General features: G+C 38.3%; 1 protein-coding gene across 11 annotated transcripts in view; it reads right to left on the bottom strand.

The window, feature by feature from the left end:
* The window catches only part of TENM3 (teneurin transmembrane protein 3), a 434,875-nt gene that overhangs the window by 314,406 nt on the left and 99,375 nt on the right, over window positions 1-21,094 (bottom strand). For all 11 annotated transcript variants that reach the window (XM_054202752.1, XM_054202736.1, XM_054202738.1 and 8 more), the window contains exon 2: window positions 11,501-11,803. In XM_054202752.1, coding sequence (XP_054058727.1) covers window positions 11,501-11,732 — 232 coding nt within the window. In that variant the 5' untranslated portion in view covers window positions 11,733-11,803. The remainder of the gene's footprint in view (window positions 1-11,500; window positions 11,804-21,094) is intronic.

Genomic DNA, 21,094 nt, shown 5'->3' with positions numbered 1-21,094 from the left:
AAAAAGAGTATGAAGAGAGGATGTTCTCCTTCTGTTCTTAGAGTTTCTAATTAACCTTTCCGGAATTACTTCAATGTGAGGGATTTAATCATTGGTTTCTTACACTATACACACATTTGCAATTTCTCCCACTGACAATAAGTGCCTCAACAGTTCATAAAGACTTAAAAACAACTTGGCAATTTTAATGAACTAATTCCTGAGAAGAAAATGTAGATACAGAATAAGCAGATAGGCATAATGCTCCGTGGGTTTTTTCCTTTCCTTTAAAAAAGTATGAATAGAAATAGAAAATAGAAAAAAAAAAAGAGAGACTTTTCAAGGAGACTTGTTTTGGAGACACCTTTGGGGGTTTTGGACTATTTGGGATGATGTGTCATGAAGTTAGGTTTTAAAAAACTGACACTAATGCTGTTTACTAGCACTCTCCCATTAGATACTGCACTTCTCTTGGCTAGGAACATCAACTTATAGGGAGCGTAAGGACTGCTGGCACCCACCATTTGTGCCGACAAGAACAAAATTAATGTTATAACTCTAAAATAACTTTCAGGAGCTTGTGCAGCAATCACTGTTAAAAACACAGCGTTTGCCATCAGTAACCATACACATCTACCCGTTTGTTATGTTGCAACCACCTTCTGTGTAAGATATGATCCACAGACGATTGGTGTACCTCCTTAACTCCTTCAGTTAAACACATACAAAGTATATCAACATAATTTTAATACGTATATGTTAATATATATATATATATTTTTTTTTTAAAGAAAGTGTGTATATATGTGTGTATATATTTCTCTGCCAGAATCACACAGGTTACATTGCCTAGAAATGTAAATGATTTTTTTTTAGTTTAATCAAATACGGCACATAAACAAGTTTGATGTATGCAGAAATTATATATTACTTTAGAAAGTCAGAAGTTCACAGCTGGAATTAAAAGGAAACCTGCTGCACTTGTGTCACATTTGTTTCTCTGGCCTAAATGGGGGAAGTTATTCAAAGACATCTGTAATAATTTAAGCTTCGGGTTGGAAATCTCATCTGTGGAAACGGGTTTTTGAAGAGGACTACTAAACAAAAGAAACAGCCCCATGGTTCTTCAGTTGTCAGTCCTTGCTCTAAGGTGGATCTATACTAAATATATACAGAGATACTTTCTTAAAAAACATGAAAAGGGGAAAGAAATATACAGAAGGAATGAACAAAAAATATTCAACAGAGAATTTGTCAGCATCTCCAGACATCAGCACTGTCCTTAGTAATTCATTAACCACTGATAAATTGACAACTCAGGTTTCAGCAACAATAGACTATTGTGGAAAAGACAGAAAGAAAAAAAAATATCTGAAAAGCCTCTAAAGTATCTACCTAGTTAGCATAAAAATACACCCACACCCCTACCTTTTAAACCAGAGGAATTATAGTTTGAGTGCCTTTGCTGACTTTGGTTTTGTTGTAACAGGATAGACACAGTGCCAAAAGGGCAGAGGTCCCAGACCCATCCAAATCCACACTCAAAATTCCATTTAGTTTGGTTCTTGCTTATGTTTCTGATGAAGTTTCATGCCCTGTCTGCTGCATCCTTCAGCACTCGTCAGTTCCTCTTCTAATCTAGTCTTCCTTTGTATCTTGCCTCCTTCAATCTGCCTATAACACCTTTATGCCATTCAAAAATCAAGCCCGTTTTCCCTATAATCACTCTGTGATAATGCGCAACAAAAATACTTACACTAAACTAAGAAAAACTGTGAAACAAGTTTTTCTTATAGCTGTGAAAGCTATACATGTGAAAAATTATGATCACAGTCCATAGGAGAACCAATCTTCTCCCTTACCTTTCCTCAATGCCCTACTTAATCCTGATTTTTTTTTTTAATTAAAAGAAGTCTCATTTATTTAGAAAGCAAATGAGGAAAAATATTTTTCTCAGGTTTTTATCTTTTGTCTCCAGATTACTGCAAACAAACGTGTCCTCATAATACAATGCTTACCATAAAAGCTTATTGTATCATCAGCACCGACGTCAAAGTGCTACTGCAAGGACCATGCTGTTTTCTGCTATTTTGATATGGGAAAAGTACTTATTTCTTCCTTTTGTGTCCGTGTTTAAACACTATAAAGTGGGACTGCTTTTTCTATTTGAAGCTTCTTACCTGGAGCTCGTTCTCGGTATGTCTGTACAACCAAGAGCTCAAGACTACTGCCCTGATTCAACAGTCCCTTGCCTTCCTAACTCATACACATGACAGCTGTGAAAGAATAGCTCTGTAACTGCAAATTGGCTGGCCTGTTCACTAATTCCTGAAAAATACAGAGTTCAATTACATGCTAGTCAAAGATGGAAAATGGAACTGCTTTGTGTATAACAATAGGCAGAAAAACCGTCCCTTCTCTTCTCCAGGTACAAGCTAATCACTACAGCACCACTGAGAACACGGGGTAGATGTCACCTTCCTAAATGATCAAAGCAGAGCTGGACCGGTTTAACAAGAATTCCATGCAATCCTGTGGGACCTACTTTCAAGTGTCAATTCTAGCTGGTTTCTTAAGGAAAAACACATAACTTCTTTGTAAATAAAATAATTTTTTTCCATTTACTGGGGCAAACGCGATATGGTACACTTACAAAGGTGGTCCTTTGTAAGGAAAGACCTTGAGAGGAAGGACGTAACATCAAAGTAAATGTACCGTAGAATAACAAATTTGCTGGAAATAAAAAGGACAAAGATTTTAAAAAAGAAAATAGCAAAACAGAGCCCTTGGATGCTCTATAAAACTCTGATAAGAAGTGTACAAATGCTGTCTACAGAAGTCAGAATGTTAGGTGGATAGAATACAATTACACTGAAGAGAGAATGAGTAAGAGATGTGATACCATCCATTCTGTCAGACAAACTTCACAATATATTTACTAAAAAGGAGTTTTCAAAGCTGTACTTGCAGAGTTCTGTTTTCTAGGATGCAAGAAATCGCAGTGAAGACTGACAAGTAATGAGCTTTGCCTGTGTTAACATTTTTTTCTTTCTGATTTGGCATTTTGTTGTTATTACTTCAGCCTGATTTTCTCTTTTGTTTTTGTGAAAATTATCTGTGAAATTTAAACCATCCTAATCCACTGTATCACATTTTCCTCCTGTTTTTAATTCCCGTGTTTTTCTCTTCACTCATCACAACGTTCTTCCTTGTCACCTCTTAATCTCTCTTTCCTGACCTTTCCGCTCTATTCACTTTTCCATCTTAACCTCCTTTTCTTGTCATTATCTGATTTAGAGTGGAGCTGTAAGATTCGTACGACAGACAGTTGCTTCTCCACTATAACCAGTAAACTACATAATAACAAAGAGCATTAAATTGAATTACATCTTAGCAACTGTGCATATAATTTTCAAGTGCGTGTTATTCTGAACCACACAGTTCTCCCATTCCTTATGGGTTTTCAAAAGCATGTGGGGAGCTAAATCATGGTGGTCTCAGTGACTCCTGAAAGAGTTAATGCCAGATACTGTGAGTTCTCTGAGCTGCACTTACTGTGCCACTCCTGGTAGAAAAGCTTTATGTAAGACTCAAAACTGGAGTCGATTATAGAAGAAAAAAAAAAAAACAAACCAACCAAAAAGAACAACACCATCCCACACTTATTTTTTTGTGGGAAATAAAGTATTTCAAATCTGATATTTAAACCGGCCATGTATTTTTACTAGCGTTAAACTACAGAATCACAAGGAGACACTGATTGAAATGCTAGCCTGGGAACATTTTTATTTTTTTAAGAAATAGAGCAGAATCAATGCGAATGAAACACAATGTCTTCCTGCCACTGGTTTTCCAAATTACGGTTCAAACACACAGACTCTTCTGTGCTGTATGGGAGACTCGTATTTTTATTCCCTGTTAGGCTTGAGGGTGGCAAGGGATCCTTCGTACTAATCCACAGACTAGAACATAAGAAGCACTTCTTAATCCAGTATAAGGATAAAGGACTGTTCATCAAGCCCTTCTGAAGTTACCGCAGAGTAAGATTAAAGTCAGCTGAAGATAATTTCACAATTGCACAACTCAAAGCTTCAAGCTACAGCATCAGCAATGGTGTTCCAGTAAACGAATTAATAATTTAAGCATTACGGTTCCAAATTTGGGGATTTTATATAAAAATTGGGTTTCATGACTATGATTACAAAATATACAAACTAAATCAAGAGAAGCTAACACAGATGTCCAGATCATCAGCTGCAAGGGGGGGAAAAAAAAAAGGATTCTGGGGATTTAAAAAAGAAATACAACTCCACAAGTAGCAAGAAACACAAAGTCTTGATGATGATCAGAAAGACAGTATAGACATTTTAGGCCTCTATCTTAATCTTTGGGTCCTGGGACCAAATCATCAACACCTCAGCATCCATTTATTACAAAATACGAATAAAGCGTAAATTTGATAGATGTGAAGAAAATATGACCCAAGGGTAAGTAATGCGGAGATGATGGATACCCAGCCTGCAAAGAGCCTACAACCACGGATCTGACAGGTATGAACTGCCACATTAAGGTCCGCACGATGCTAATGACATGACATACGGCTTGAAATGGGGAAAAAAGGTGAGGAGAAAGGAGGCAGCATGAAGAGCAGCATGCAAAATGGAGCCCAGGCTCACTGCTATTCCCCTCCATACGGGGAGGAGAGAAAACTCTAGCGTTACTGCCGCCTTTCCACAAGGGCAAGGCACGTCTGCCACCACAAGTGGGCAGAGGTCTCACAGCATGGTAGAAAACTTGTTTAGTTCAACAGGCTCTGAACTGGTACAATGACAAAACCCAACACACCTACTTAGAATAGCCCCATACATTTCTATTTGTAGGACTTTATAAACAAGCATCCCACATGCTCTGCAATGCATGGACAGAATGAGACACTCAGACCATTGCTGTAGGTAAGTGGAAGAAAGATCAGAGAGCACAGACCCAAGGCCTTCTGCAGAAATGAAAACCTCTTTTACTGCCTCTCACTCACACTGCTGACAGACTCCCCCAAAAGGGTTTCCATTCTGTAAAACCCCAAAATAAATGCAGTGTAGCATTGTCTTAATTTAGATTTTCTAGCAAAATGTCCATTATGCTGAAGACAAGGAAGGATTTATGACTCAGACATATTTATGGCACTGCAAAACAAAAAAAGACACACAAAATTTGGGGCAAACATGTTCCTGTAGCTCTGCCATTTCCTCTTCCAGCTTCAATAAGCTCAGTAATGCTAAGTACTGGCTCTCAAGCCAGTAAGTTGTGACACTTTACAAACTAATTTCAGAAAGTATCAAGGAACTTTCTGAGGAATTATTCCTATTTTACACCTCTGCTTTGCTTTCCACATTTATTTGTCAGTGATGGAATAAGGGATCACTCACAGCTTGGCCTACAGCCCCAAGTACTAAACCAACAGATGGGACAGATGGGACTCCTCAGTCTCTTCCATTCCTCCCCTCACCCCATCTCTAACCGCACACTTTTCTAGCTTCGTTATCTCCATAGACATTAACTCGCCGAAGTCATCTTTCACGGCCATGCATGTGATCCATTTATCTCACCAGTCCTCAATTTAGTTTGTATTATGAACAGGAGTGGCACATACATCTCAGTATATGAACTACGGAAAGATGTAAAAGCAATTACTGACCCTCTACAGTATCTTCCTTTCCATGAGGCTGAAAGTCCTTGTGAAGGCCCCTTGCTCACCTTATAAATCCTTAATCATTATGATCAAGAACTTAATTCTCTTATTTTGCAACTGGACTAGTACAAGACAAGGTTTTTTACTCTGTGGACCAAGGCTGCGTAGAAATGCCTGATCAAGCAGTCTCCTGCCAATAACCAAGGTTGATTTTTCCCTGGAGAATCACAATTGCCCTTTGTCTCCAGATCTGTAGCTCATCTACAGACCATGACCCACAAGGGGCCAATTTCAACTAGATGAATACCTTAGAGCAAGTGTGCGTATCACTGAGTGTGAGCTAAATATACTCCTAATCAAATAAAAGTGAAACGTTTTTCTTGGTACCACTCTGTAGCTAATAGAATAACTTTAAAAGTCAACAGATCCTTATCACCTGGAACCTGAAAACCAATTAACTTCTTATTGTTGCTTTAAGAAGTAACTAGTATAGCAATGAAAGATGATAATATTACTTAGCACTTACAGCGCTTTTCATCTTCAAAGCATTTTGCAAACATAAACTAATTAATCTTCCCAACACGCCTGTGAGGTGGGTAAGTGTTATTATTCCTGTATTACAGAGGGAAAAAAAAAAACCACCTCTGGCAGAAGGTTATGTGCTTAGCTCAAGGCCACAAAATTATTCAGAACATACTGGCACCGTATGCTGCTTACAGAAGTTATCCACTCAAATCGGGCAGGTACTGCAGGTGGCCGTGTTTCAGTATAACAAAAAAGTATCTGTCACGATGACAATCAGGACACATCTTGCACTGCAGCCGGGAACAAAAAACACTAATTCTAATATCTGCCTCAGATTTTGAGGGACAGCGCTTGCCATGTCACTGAACGGTGATTAATTTGCTCATCGGGAGATCACGCAGTCACTTATATATTATTTCATACCTTCTTGTAAATAATCTGCAAAGCAGGCTGATTCAGTTCTATTGAGAATCACTTGCCTTCTCAATAGTCAAAATCTACTTATCAATAAGGCAAAGGTAGTGCAAGGTCAAAAATGGTCTTACGTATCTGTCCTTCCACTGCTTCAGATAGGTGAGTTTAAAGTACTCAAGCTTTAGGTTTAGAAACATGACCATTTAAATCCTTTAATCCTACAGTTGACATTTATGGAGACTAAAAAGATTAAACATTTTGCTATCCAAATAACTCATTTTAAGCAGCTAGCATTTAAAAGCAATAGACTTTGGAGACATACTACAGTAGGACAGAAGTTGCAATTAATGTTTCACGTTTTTGAAATCTTAAGAATTTCCCTGACAGTGGAAAATAATAAATAATAAAATAAAATTATCGAAGCATACATATCACTGTTTCAGGACTCTCTTTCACTGAATGGTGAGATTTTTCTAGTGTGTAAATCTAATTGTCATTGAGTGGCAGCTGAACGACAGCTATGATACATCCGCACACTGTAACGTACTGTACACGGCTTCACTTTTCAGCAACCTGCTAGCAGTGACCCAGAATATTGTGAAGAAAAGAAATTCTTTTTCTTTGCTTGTTTGGTAAGTTCAGCCCCTCTTTTTGCAGCTCCAAAGAGTTATTAGTGCATTTAATCTAATTTAGGCACATGAGTATTCTGGAAGGGTAAAGGCACAAAACCACGCATATAAGTACTTTCTCCGGCAAAACTGCAGGGGTAGCATGAGAATAAATTGATGTTGAGGTTTGGTTGACAATGAATTGTTCTGATTGATAAACACGGTGAACTCATTCTCACTGCCAGCTAGAAAGACCAAATAACTTTACCTGCAGGCTAGAACCATAGTTGACTCAAGCTTTCGAAAAGTAAAAAATTTAACAAAACCTGCACTACCTCATCGAGTTTTCTATTAGCAAAAGGTGTCCTACAGCTCAGCTTTTCAGTTCACATACGGCTCACAAACAGCGCTGCGATTATTTTGCATGAAAACATGACCACGTGCAGATCCTGCTACCTGCGCTCATGGGTCAGCCTCCTGCTCCTGTGCAAAAACTCACTGACACCATATGTGGAGCCCTCTGTAGAATCACTGTACTGTCCTGCAACAACAAGATTCTCTGAAAAGGAACAATGACTACTTAAGAGGTCTTGCATGTTGCTCTCTACCCTTTAACACATATCTGATGGAAAATAAAATACAGTTTTTGCTTGCCTGTATTTTTCTTACTAAATAAAAAGTTTTTCAGTTCTTTTGAGTCCAGGTTCGATTCATGATCTCCTTCAAATTATTTTCATATTGTTATATTACTACTTCCAATTATTTTTTTTCCAAATGTAATTTTAAAAATACTACATTCTATATTTCTACAGTCCTTCCCTCCCACTCCATACTTATGTCACATTTTCAGATATTTTTGCATTGGAGACTGCTATGTACTTTGCATCACTTCACACAGCAGTTTAATTTTGTAAACACAGGAATTTCTCTCTGTACAACAGAGAAATTCAACTTTATACAGTCAGCTTTAATCCTGAATTCAGCAAGATACTTGGGCATACTCCAAAATACAAACATTTAGGTTGCTGAATTCAATTAGAGAAGTTGTACATGCAAATCAGGCTGCTCGTTATAGTTGGATACTTCAAAGCATAAGAAAATAGGTGTCTTCTTCCTCCCTAGCACATAAACAGCAAATACTCACACCTTGGAATTAAACAGTCTTTCATGGTGCTTCATCCATTGTCAAGGATGAGATTAGGTAACTTCTCAAACACGCAATATAAAATTGAGCATCTAGTTTAAAAATGCTTTTAAAGACAAAAAGCTCATGGTCTTCATTTACATGGCTGGGTGCTGAGTTTAATTATTCACAGGCTTACCACTTTTTTTGAATCTTATGTGGGGATTAACAACAAAGTGAAAATAAGTAACTAAATCAGAAGTTCCAAAAATAGTAGGCTAAACAATCCTCATCTAAAGAATTTAAAACCAAAACCCAGTTTTGCAAAAGATGAAGGGGCTTGGGAAGAAGGGAAGGAGACCACAGCAGGTCTCATCACTCGTCGATGTTATCTGAAAGCATGTTACCTAGATGAAGTTACAGTTTCCTAAACAAGCCCACCCGCTCTTCCAGTCTTATCAACTGGCTTTCAAAATTAAAATCATAATCCCAGTTAACTAATAACTTAATGTTCAAATATTTTACTAAATGTTTTAAATGCTAGTTTTAGCATTACAATGACAAACATATGCATTCCTAGGCTCTTATTTCTATTTATGCAATTAATCTCAAGGAGCAGAAATTCAACAGACGAGGAAAAAGATTCTGTGACTGGAACTGAAAATCGGAGAATCACCTCTCCACAAGTAGCGATCTCCTGGCATAAAGCTACCCCTGAACAGGACACACCTATCTCCCACGGCAACATCCCCTTCTGAATTCCTACCATGAGATTTTGGGAAGCAGGAAGGACAAAGATGTGTATGAGACAACTCAGGAAGAAGAGCTGGGAAAGTTCTGATCTGTTAGCAGAGAGCTTTGAAGGGCTTTACCCCAAAATATCAGACAGTGGACACTGGAAATTTGATATTGTTATTTTACACAGTCTGGGCAAAAAAAGTGAAACATTGGTCATGATTAATTTTAAAAATTAATTTTCAATTAAAGGTATTTATTAAAGCTTGCATTTTTTGCTTTTAGATTTATTTCCTGTTGATTTAGCAGGCTTGAATGTAATTAGACTGTCAACAAAGCCACATATCTGCACTCTATTTCTAGACAGAGGAAGGGGGGGGAAATAAATACAGGGAAGCGTGTTTTATATATTATTTAAAAACCTTTGGAATGACCTTGAACACCTTTTCCACAAAATGCTTCCAATGTCAGAAGCGGTAAATTCTCTCAGTCAAAGATGAATCAACGGAACACAGTACCTAAGACTGCAAAACAAGCCCTTTCTAACCTGACCCTATCAAACCTGCAGGTAGTCCCCAAAGGTGCTAAACCAGCACACATCAGAGGAAGCCAATAAGCCATACAAAAAGAATTGAAAGGACAACGAGGAAAATCAAACGGGCACAGATGACAGCGCTGAGACCACTGAAAGGTGAAGACGACACTACACATCCCAGACTGCCATTTCAAACCCATAGATATGTCATTTATTGCATAATGGGCAATGAGTATTAGCTAAATATTATGTACTTTTCCAGAGAAAATGAAGAGAAAAAAAAAACCCCAAGCCCCAGTGCACCATCGTATGTGACATGCCAGACTACATAGCTTCTTCCATTTCATTATTGCTATTTAAAAAGACTAGTACTCTATTCAAGCAATAGTTTATTAATCCATTAAATAATTGGAGCCTATTTTGATATAATTTTGTCACTAGTAGTAAGAAAGTGTCTACAGTAGAGGTCTTAGAAAACGTCCTCATTATTTCACCACATTAAAGTAATGAGATCAAGGTGACTAATGACTTAAAAACTAGGAAGTAGTGATGACCTGAAGTTTCAACGCATCACAGAAACCAAAAACACACAGCAGAAAGCAGACAGGCTACAGTACCAGCAAGCCTCTGTTGCATGAGCCTAAGAGAAATATTTTTATTTCCCTTGCAAACATTTGAAGGCAAAAAAGCCAACACCATCTGCCCAGCTCTAATTCTAATGTAAAGTTATTCTACTTGGAACAAACTAAAACCACCAATGGGGAAAATATTTTTAAGCATTTATAAAGTTAAAACTAAGGACTTCCTCACAGGACAAAGCTTTCTTTTTCTACCCCTAAATCTATTCTTGTTTCTTCATAAAAGAGAAGATAGCTCTATGCAGAAGACTGAGGCATAGGTTCAGTCAGCTCTTGGCCTAGCTTTATCCTTTTAGATAGCTGGTCTGCAGTACTCCATACATTTTATAACTTTTTTTTTTCCCTCCTTATATTAAGTAGTTTAGTTGTGGAAATATAGAAATGCCAGTTCCAGAGGCTACAAAGTTGAATCCAAGGGTGACGCATAAGTGCTTAACCCTAACTAGAGCCAAGTGCAATTTCCCAGAATCACTGAGGTCCAAAGAAACCTCTTGAGATCATCTTAGTCCAAAACTCTCTGCTAAAGTACGGTCAGCTACAGCAGCCTGCCCAGGACCATATCCAGGCAGGTTTTGAGCGTCTCCAAATATATTCATATCTCTCATGTCTCTCCATTCCTGGACTCAGAAATTCAACAGTGAGCTCTAGCAATCTGTTAGCATCTGGTTAGATATCAGAGATATCCAGTAAAAAAAAGTCCCCCAACAAACCCAAATGTACAGTGGTCTGTTACTGCCCTTGAGAGCTAAAAGATAAAGACACTGAGCTAATGCATTATTTGTACGCTCATACACACACACACTGTTTCCCCAAACCTGTTCATAGGGCTTAGGCTTCTTGGAACAGTTGTATTTGGGTTTTTTTGGTTCATTTTGAAGCTATTGACATTTTGGGTATATCGGAGTGGGAAACTTTTAGGCAATCTGTTAATGAGTTGAATTGATGCTGGGGGTCCAGTTTTTAAACTGTAAGGCCTGAATACTTCACATTTGAGTCTGCAATGTTGTCACTGACCCATTGCCCAACATGAGCCATTTACTTAACTTTCCTGTGAATCGTATATTATTTATTTCAAAGACGGTACGTAATGTTTTTCCATCTTTGTAAACTATTTAGGGAGATACAAGTGTACTACGTGTGCAGAATGGCACTAAAACTCATGAAACTGGTATAATAACATATTCCTCGTGCAGCAAGAATGCCTTCTTTACTTGGTACTAATGAATTATACACTCTGAATTAAAACATCTTGCCTACCTTGTCTGGTATACTCATCTGCTTCTCTGTGGACCAAGTCTTTTACCCGGTTTCCATACAGCAACCTAGAGGAATCATGATCAAAAGCTTTCAAGGTTTCACTGGAGCTGTAAGACTTCTGTGTAGGCACTCTGCACTCCTCATTTTCTGCAGAAGAATTTGTATAGCGCCGTTCCTTGTCCCGTCTGCTCTTTGTCAGGGAGCAATAAGGCCTACGTTCCTTCACATCCATACTTCATTCCTTCTCTGCGCACATCAGTCCAGCTTATTTAGAAGTCTTCTCTACATTCAGCTTACATTCACCTATAACAAAATTAGAAAGACAACCGCTGATGTGTTACAATGTTCTCTAATTGCTGTGATTGCTTCCTAACTGTCTGGAAGAGAAAGATAGATCTGATCAGCCATAGGTGAGATGCACTTCTGTAACGTTTGCAAGACTTCCCAGAGTTTCATGCATGAGCTATCCTGATCAAAAAAATTAGCAATAAATTTTTGTGAACAACACCACAATACTTCTCATTTTTATACAACAGATCAGAAGATCAAAAGCATATGGAGAACTGGGAGTAAAAAATCATAGCTTTTTCAGCTTTAAGAACACATTACTCGCCTACAGTCTATCTGTAGGTAAGTTGTTTCCTCTTTTTCTGAGAGGGATGCTTTGCTTTAATGACAAGTCTGATTTCCTCCTGCTTGTCGGAAACTTCTGTTTTTAATGCCTGTTTTTGGTATACAGACTTGTACAACTTTTTGTTGTCATTTCTATTCTAAGAAAATTATTCTTATCAAGAACATATACACATAATTGCACCGCAAGCTACTAAAACATTATAGGTGATATGCAGGAAGACTTCCACAAGGCAGTTTATTTCTATTACTATTTATTTTTCTTCACTGTTTCATTCCACTTAATATTCAAAACAAGGCTTCTCAGTTTCATCTCTTGGGTCCTGCACACTTACCCCAAATATCTTTATTTCTGACAGAGTAAGAAATAGTTTGGAAATTTTGGTTTTGTTTTTTAAGGAAAAGTGCTAAAATAAAGAATATATTTTTTTATATCTTTAAACAGCTGACAAAACATGTAAATGAAGAACTGTTCAGATGATTTTAGTACTTTGCAACTGCACCCAGTAACTGAGGCCCTGATAGTTCTTGTTTAACACCTTAGATATCAGAGTTCTCTCCTTTGTCTCAAGAAGAACTTTCTCCTGGGTGATCCCCTCAATTTATAGTACTGAAATACCACAGCTTATTATTTTATGAAGAATTATCAGTCAAGTGCTTCATGATGTAGAATTAAAATGACAGTTGTCATGGTTTAACCCCAGCCAGCAGATAGGACCATGCAGCTGCTCACTCGCTCCCCCTACGTTGGGATGGGGGAGACAATCGGAAGAGTAAAAGTGAGAAAACCGGTGGGTTGAGATAAAGACAGTTTAATAGGTAGAACAAAAGCCACGCACGCAAGCAAAGCAAGGAACTGGCAGGTGCTCAGCCATCTCCAGGAAAGCCGGGCTCCATCACGCCTAACGGTGACTTGGGAAGAGAAATGCCATCACTCCCAACGTCCCCCCCTTTCCTTCGTCTTCCCACAGCTTTATACACTGAGCATGACGTCCCATGGCATGGAATATCCCTGTGGTCAGTTGGGGTCAGCTGTCCTGGCTGTGTCCCCTCCTGACTTCTTGTGCCCCCCAGCCTGCTCCTGGTGGGGTGGGGTGAGGAGCCAGAAAAGCCTTGAGAGCTCAGCAACAACCCAAACCCCCAGTGCCCTATCACTCTATTCCCATCCCAAATCCAAACCACAGCACTGCACCAGCTGCTAGTAAAAAAAGTTAACTCCATCCCAGCTGAAACCATGACAACAGGCTACAGCACATATCACAAAGCAACAGCCACTTCCATTTGCACTCTGTTCAGCAAAAACAAGGTTGCTTTAGAACTCTTCAACTATTTCATTTTAAACATTTAATATCAAATAAACTAATTATTGTCACTCCTTGAAAAGATTTTTAGAGAGTATTTAATTTACTGCAGAAGCGTAATTCAAGTTTGTGAATGGCAGCGTCTTTTATCATTCTGTTTTGAAATTCTCTGAAAAGCTCTTGCATTTCTTGACCTGTGTGAATCTCAATTTAGACTAAAAGACAAAGCTACAAAGCCTTCCATTAAAGCAAACTGTCTTCTATATTTATTACATTTTTCAAATGTTAAGTGGTTAGAAAGAAACTGAAATATTTGTACATGATCAGAAAAAGCAAATTTTTATAAGAGTAGTTTATTAAATTTATGGCTATTTAGATGTCTGCATGCTCATGTAGCACATCTTTTTAATTTATATAAAATACTCAGATTTTAAAATATTTGATTGATTAATGAATGAAAGTTCTTTCCATGTAAAAACATTTTTTGAGACATTTTTATTAACGCTAAACTGAATTGTGATTTTAAAAATCATTATTAACAGATACGCACAGGTATTCTTTTGCAGCGTCAAGACTTCACATGGAAGCGTATCTCCCCTTTCATCTAAGCATTTCAGGACTTTAAAAAGCCACTAATTCCTAATGTCTCTAAATTGTGCCATGGGAAAACTGACATACACTATTCATCATCAAAGATGAAATAATTTCGATTTTTTTTTCCACGTTTCCAAGCTCCTTTATTATGTCAAAAAAACAAAACCAAAACACCCAGCCAAACCCTTCTTTTGCACAATATGTTGTTACTATACCAAGCTAAAATCCTCAAAGATTTAATCTGTGCTGTAGCATGAGGAAGTACTGATCTGCTTCCTACGGAAGTCAATGAATTCAATAAAACTTCAAAAGGCAGTTTTCTGGGTTATCTATTGCCTCTCCAGGCAAAGAATGAAAAGGTTAAAAAAATACAAGCTGTTTAATGGCATCTCATTATGGAGACATTTTAACAGTGGTTACACTGTCACAATAATGAAAGACCAGTGGATTTTTTTGTGGGCATTAAAAAAAAAAAAATCCTTCAAGATTTAAGAGCCTGATCTTTTTGAATCTGACATTATACAAAACACCTGTCTACCTTCAGTAATATCTAAAAATAATTAGTATATCTACACGAGTTGTAGGAAACACTTAACATCCTCAGTCTCATGCCCTTGAAATTATTTCATCAGTGAATGAACACACATATCTGAAAGGAGGAGACAAGAATAAAAGCTATTTAAAGATCTGTCTACAAATAAACGTTCTCTACCATGATCAGAACACAAAGAGAAAGAGAGAACACAAACATATTTGCAGAATACAGAAAGAGATATCAGTGTTAACGTTTAAGCAGTAAGCCAGCAATGACAAGTCAAACAAAGGAAGACTTGCAGATGGCTTTAAAAGAGCTGAACCGTAAGTCTTATTTCTGCGGTGGGATGTTTTACAGTCTCGGGACTGCGCAGGACTGACTGGTCCCCTCAAAAATTCCACCCCCTCCCCCTTTTAAACAACACCTCTCACCCCTAATTTTAGAGAAACATTTTCAGTTATTGAGAAAAACATTTTAAGAAAAAACCCAAACTGTCAGTTACTGCATCTGCTCAGCTCCTTTCTTATAAAGATCACTGTAGTTAAAATATTAACAAGTGTTCCCACTCAAGTCTTCAGATTTAAATGAACCACTGTTGCACAAATTTGAACATATCTCATTTTTCTTCTCCCCTGTCTCCTATAGCATAAAAGCTGCATCCCGGGGGGTGGGGGGGTTACCCGAACGCACTGACTAGCTTTCTTTTACTATACCTTAGAAGAAGCTCAGATGAAATATTGGTAATGAGTACAATACAAACTCAAGGGAACACAGCAACTAATTTGACGCATGGACAGTTTTTTTGACAAATCAGATTAAAATCTTAAACCAAATAAAATTAAATTTATTTTGTGACATGTTACAAAAAACACTTGCCTTCATCTGCAAGTAATTTTTGCCCATATGTCAATATTTATGGTCCATCGAATAGCTTCGCTCCAATTAAATGAAAGAATTTTCATAGAGCAATATTTACAAAGCTCTTGAACTACTAACTCACCCACTCACAAACGGATGTCAGAACAGCCATACTAAATACTGTTGCGTGTTGTATTACAATGCTAACGTGAAATGGCCTGCATACACTGAAGAAAATCAAAAAAGCTTTCGCTGTTGCATGCCACTACTTCAAGTTTCTGTCTGATGCTTTTCTAAGTATAAAAACCGAGGATCCTCATCTGTGTCACCGAGCACTGGGATCTCCTGCGACCTCTTCAGTGATCTGCCCAATGTCACGGGCTCCTGGCTGGATTAAACGGGAGAGAGCATGCTGATCACCAGACTGACATATCAGCTCTTATAGACTCATGCCCAGCCCATTTGTATACATAGCTTAGCTGATGCACCTTCCCAGCATCACTCCACATTTCAAAAACGGCTCAAAACCCTAAAGAGGAGATGCCTGTTTTTAAACTAATACTTATTTCTTTTAAACTAATACATATTTCTTTTAACTTAATTTACATAGGAAGCAGCAGAACTAGAGAAGCGTTTCTTGTACGTGCCCAGGTCTCATTGGGACCAGAGAGCTCATTCCCTCATGTGCCAGGCTACTTTGAAGACTTCCAACATCATTCAGCACAACATTTAATTACCAAGTCGGATAAGGTGTGTACAAATAATAATTAGAACAAGTAAATTATCAAAATCCTTTTTTTCACTCAAAATGTCGTAGAGAGCCCAAGTGCAAACCCCAAAACACAGCACAAGGCATAACCACACACGTGTCGAAGATGCCGTGGGAGCTTCAATGACTGAAGACTCAGACACAGCCAAAGCTGACTGATGCAGAGGTAGAAGTTTTACACCATATTTAAAATTCCTCAGCACAACCTTTCAGCAGTTTCTCTTAATCACCTATTGCAACGTGAAATAGAGTCACTGTAGTGACAAGGAAAAGAACCAGTTGCCCTTTTTTACAATAAAAAAGCCTCAACACTAAAGCCCTCCACTGCAATATAGGAAAAGTACAACAGACATAAAATGTAGTATATATTTTAATTGCCAAGATGTAAACGAGGCATTAGGGTCGTGCTACAAAGTGTTATCTAAAACACCCAGCTGCAACTTTAGCATGCCTGCAGGCCTTCTAAACTGTTATGGAAAATTATTGCATTTAATTCAGCAGCTTCATCTCCGAGTTCCCCAAAGGGTTACTACAGTTTGGCAAGAGGACGGCAATCGTGCCTGACGTACGCAGGGCTCCCTCCCCATCTCTCACTCGGAGAACCTTCTCCCAGCATTAAAGCTGGTTCAGCGAACACCAAGGTAAATGATTAACAAGTCTAAACATACCTCAATGTTTTATGCTCTTTGATATCTAAAAAGCTACATAGGCGCAAAGTAGTAAAAAGAAATAAAGAAGTTTCTTTTTTATTTCTTTTAAGAAATAAAGAATATTCTTTATTTGTTTATATACAAATATTTATTTATTTAAGAAATAAAATATGTTTGCTATCAAAATGAAGAGATAATTGTATACAAAAGATTATGTCACTGCTAGGGCAGATTTATGGATCTACAGTCGTGTGCATTATATTCCCTTTCAATGTATATATCCATTTTAGAAATCTCAAAAGCAAAAATGGAACTAGTTCTGAGAATAACATGTCATTATTTTAACATATGCAGTGCTGGAATAGAAAAGGTTTCAAAAATGAGAGGATAAAACTTGTAGATTTCTCTGTTACAGAAGAACAGTAACAGAGTAAGACATACTGTTCTAAGGACGCCAAACAAGCCCTCTCCTACTCAGCCTCACCAGGAGAAGGAAGAACAAGGAAAGCAGCACGCGGCTCAGAGCAGAACCCTTCTTCCCAAGGCCGGCAGAACTGAGCTGGGGAAGAAACTGTAACATTACATACCACAACCTTCCCTCCCAACACCTAAATCTAACAATTTAGGCATTCCTAAGAACACTAGTATTCCCAGCTGCATTTAAAAGCCTGCATCATTATTACTGAATTACTATCATTATGGAATTACTATTATTTTTATTACTAATTACTATTATTACAAATTAAGAATCATTGATCCTTCCACATTGATCCCTTAATACAATCAGCGTTTGAATGCTTGCTTAGATCGGGAACAAATTTTCCTTCATGATAAACTACCACATACACACAGGCAGTAAAAGAATCATAAGCCTTTTGCGAGAAGAAGCAGGCTTGAACTTCTGTCTGAAATAAGAGCAGAAGATTTTATGGGCTGAAAGTCAAGTCAGTGCCTATTCTCAGCATTGACAACAGTTGCTGAAAATAGTGTTTAAGTAGTGCTGCTGAATAGATACATTAATGCAAGTGTAATTTGTTAATTTTAATCATAATTTCCTTTTAATCTGTAATTTTTATTAATATAAATATTACATTTGTTATGATTTGCACTAGGTATAATACTTGCATGCCTTTTAACAGCAAAAGAACAAAGCAAATTTAGCTGATATATGTAACAAGTAGATTAAAAAGTCTAAGAGTGATATGCAGAAATCAAACAGAAATTAAGGAAATCTCCTGTCCACCAAAAAATACTCACAATTCACACAACTAATCACCCATAAAACCTATTACAAACAAATACTGAGAAAAACTCAAAAGGCATAAAAGAGTGATGAAATTTCCACTTCAATGGCTGATAAAGTGAGATATGTCAGAAATCAACTGAGCTGGAAAAATGACACTTTGAAGAGGTGCTTAGGATGATCTGTAGCCATGGTGTGCCATTAGTCAAACTGATGACTCTTAATACATGGATATTTCAGGTCATCATATCTGGAAACTCACTTCTTAATATTAAAAGTCTGTCTTCCCGCACAGAGACGAGAGAGGATGCATCCGAAGTCAGCATTCTTAAGGGGGAGTGGGAAACAGATGGCCTGCCAGACAAGCAGTTCACAAACTAAAATTTTACAAAAGCCTCCTTAAGTCACTAACTAATCCTACATTTTAGAATTAAATTAAAAATGAAAAAGGAGGAAAAAAAAAAATAAAAAGGAAGACCAGTAAAAAATACTGCCTATTCTTCAAGCATTTTTCTGCATCAGGGGAACAAAGCACTCATTATCTACCATCACTACAGAATGTAATGTTAGTAAAAAGTTACTTCACATAGTCTATCTAAAAATCTCAGCTTCATTACAGACAGAACAAACAACAAATAAACGTATTCTATGTTCATTATAAAAGTTTATTGCAATAAGAGTCAGGAAAATGAGCAAGATAGAGTTCTGCAGGGTCCTGGTTAGTCATAGAGGTTAATGTTTGTGTAACAGTTTTGCTGCCATTACTTAAAATTGAAACCTTTGGGGCAGGGGGGAGAAGGAAAGGAGACTTCACGCCTCCCCTCATATGAGCAGAACGAGATGATGCACTCTTGGTGTTGATGGGAGTGGAGGGAGTACTTTTCCGGATGGCATTTTCCTGCGAGGGTACGAAGCTCCTACAGCAGCATTTGAGATGGAGCTACAGCCATTCCTGCTGGCTGGAAGCCCTGCATGCGGCAAGGCTGAAAACCTTCCGAAGAGAAAACTGAAAATAGCCATAAGTTGGCTACGCAGGGATATGGCCTGGGGCTGTGCTGGCTATTAAATTGCCAAGCAGGCCCTGCAGAAAAACACAACTTGCAAGGAGGGAGGGCTAAAACACTGGATAAATTGCTCTAGATAAACTACTCTGCTTATCTCTTGCATAAACAAGAACAGCCTCCTCAGAGGAACTCAGTACGGGGTTACACTGACAATTTTTGTTACACCTCGTGAACTCTGATCTCAAGAGGAAATGTCTGACTCTAATCTGGGGGATTTGAATAAGATGTGTTTTTTTCTGAAGGGCTGAGAGAGCTAAGTGAGAACGGGAACACGAAGACCAAAACGAGTGAAATAATGTGGTGTGCTCCTGTAAGGAAAATGACGGTAAGACTACGTGATGGAGAGATGGAGAGGCAGAGGAAGTTAGGAGAGCAGAAATGCTGCAGTATAAAGAGAAAATGAACACCAAAATGAGTTCAGGACAGAAAGTGGAGGCAGAAAAAATAATTAGCATCCAGTACAGCAACACTGGGGACAAGTGATACAGCAAGCCTAGAGAGAGAGAAGAGTCTAAGAGGAAAAACTGAGTGGAGGAAGAGAACAAAGAAAACTTCAGAAGGGAGAAACTTTGTGCCTCATTTACTTCAGAGGAAAGTAATAAATTCTGAGAGAGACAGCACTGAGTAATTCATTATTCAGCAGCAACTAAAAAGGCCTAAATACTTTCCTCCACTCATTTAAACTTGAATTTCACCCTTTATGCCATCAGCTCCTTCCCTTCACCATCCTTTTGACAAGAATTTACCCCCCTCCCTTCTTACTCACCCCATCTCAATGGTCTCTTGATTTATGCAAGTATAAATTCCTTCTTGAACCGTACCTCCCAAGTTTACTTCTGCACCAGCTCAGAGCTCTTCCGTACAGTCCACTTTTGTTCAGGAACAAAGCCACAGAAATCTAGGGAATTTTAAAACTAAAACAAGTGGGGTGGAGAACCTGACACAGGAACAACATGTGAGAAGCCATGAGCATCAGCAAAGGTGCAACAGTCCCCGAGTCCCCAAGCAGAGAGCACAGCACAATGGCTTCTGCATTTCTGTTTGGAGAACAAAGCTATCGGTGTGTCAGCTTCACCATCTGAACAGGCTGTCGATCATTCAACTCCCCCTTCAACAACTCAGAGTTAATTTCAAACAATCTGACAGTAGCGAGGTTTCAAAAATAACACATCTCTCAAGTCACTATAAGGGAAATGAGGTATATTACATGTGACATGCGAGAGCTGGGCATACAGTCGCAGGACTGAGCTGAAAATATCACTGTGAAGGTGTCTGGAAATGAAAGGAGGACCTGCGGAAACTGCAATGAGGATGTCAGTGAGGACACGCAGCAGTGAGAAGAAAGAGCAAAGGGTAGAGCTGAAGCTATTGCTGTGATCGCACGACACAGGATACACATGCACCATCAGCCTCTCTTTCCACGTACAGCTCCTCATTGTCAAAGCTGAAATGCCACATAAACAGAGGACATTCACAAAATGGTTTTTCTTTTCACAATGATCTGACGGGTAGCTGGATTCTTCAGTCCCAGTCACACTATAATTAGGATACTGTTGCAGCCTGGAAACCTGGAGAATTATTAGCGACTCACCTCAGTAGAGAGTAACTAGTAAGATGTTTAAGGCACGCTGCCAATTTTTTTAATGCTCAGAACGCTGTTTTGTTCAAACTTATCCCCTTGCCCCCCTGCCCTGACTTTCCTTCTCAAAACAGCAACAAATCAAAACCACACAGACACAAGCAAGAAAAGTCCCAAACATGACGAAAAATCCCCCCAGAAACATGGGGAGTGCTGTATACTCATCCTGTCACAGCATTCATTTACCACTCCTAACACCGTGGAGTGAAAATTTATTAGCTAATGCCTACACAACATGCAGTAAAGCACTGTGTAACTTGATTAAGTTTACATTAGCAATCCCTACTAGTGTATTTAACTATCCCATCTAT

This window comes from Rissa tridactyla, chromosome 5, assembly GCF_028500815.1.
Source record: "Rissa tridactyla isolate bRisTri1 chromosome 5, bRisTri1.patW.cur.20221130, whole genome shotgun sequence".
NCBI lineage: Eukaryota > Metazoa > Chordata > Aves > Charadriiformes > Laridae > Rissa > Rissa tridactyla.
This window is presented reverse-complemented; position numbering and strand designations above follow the sequence as displayed.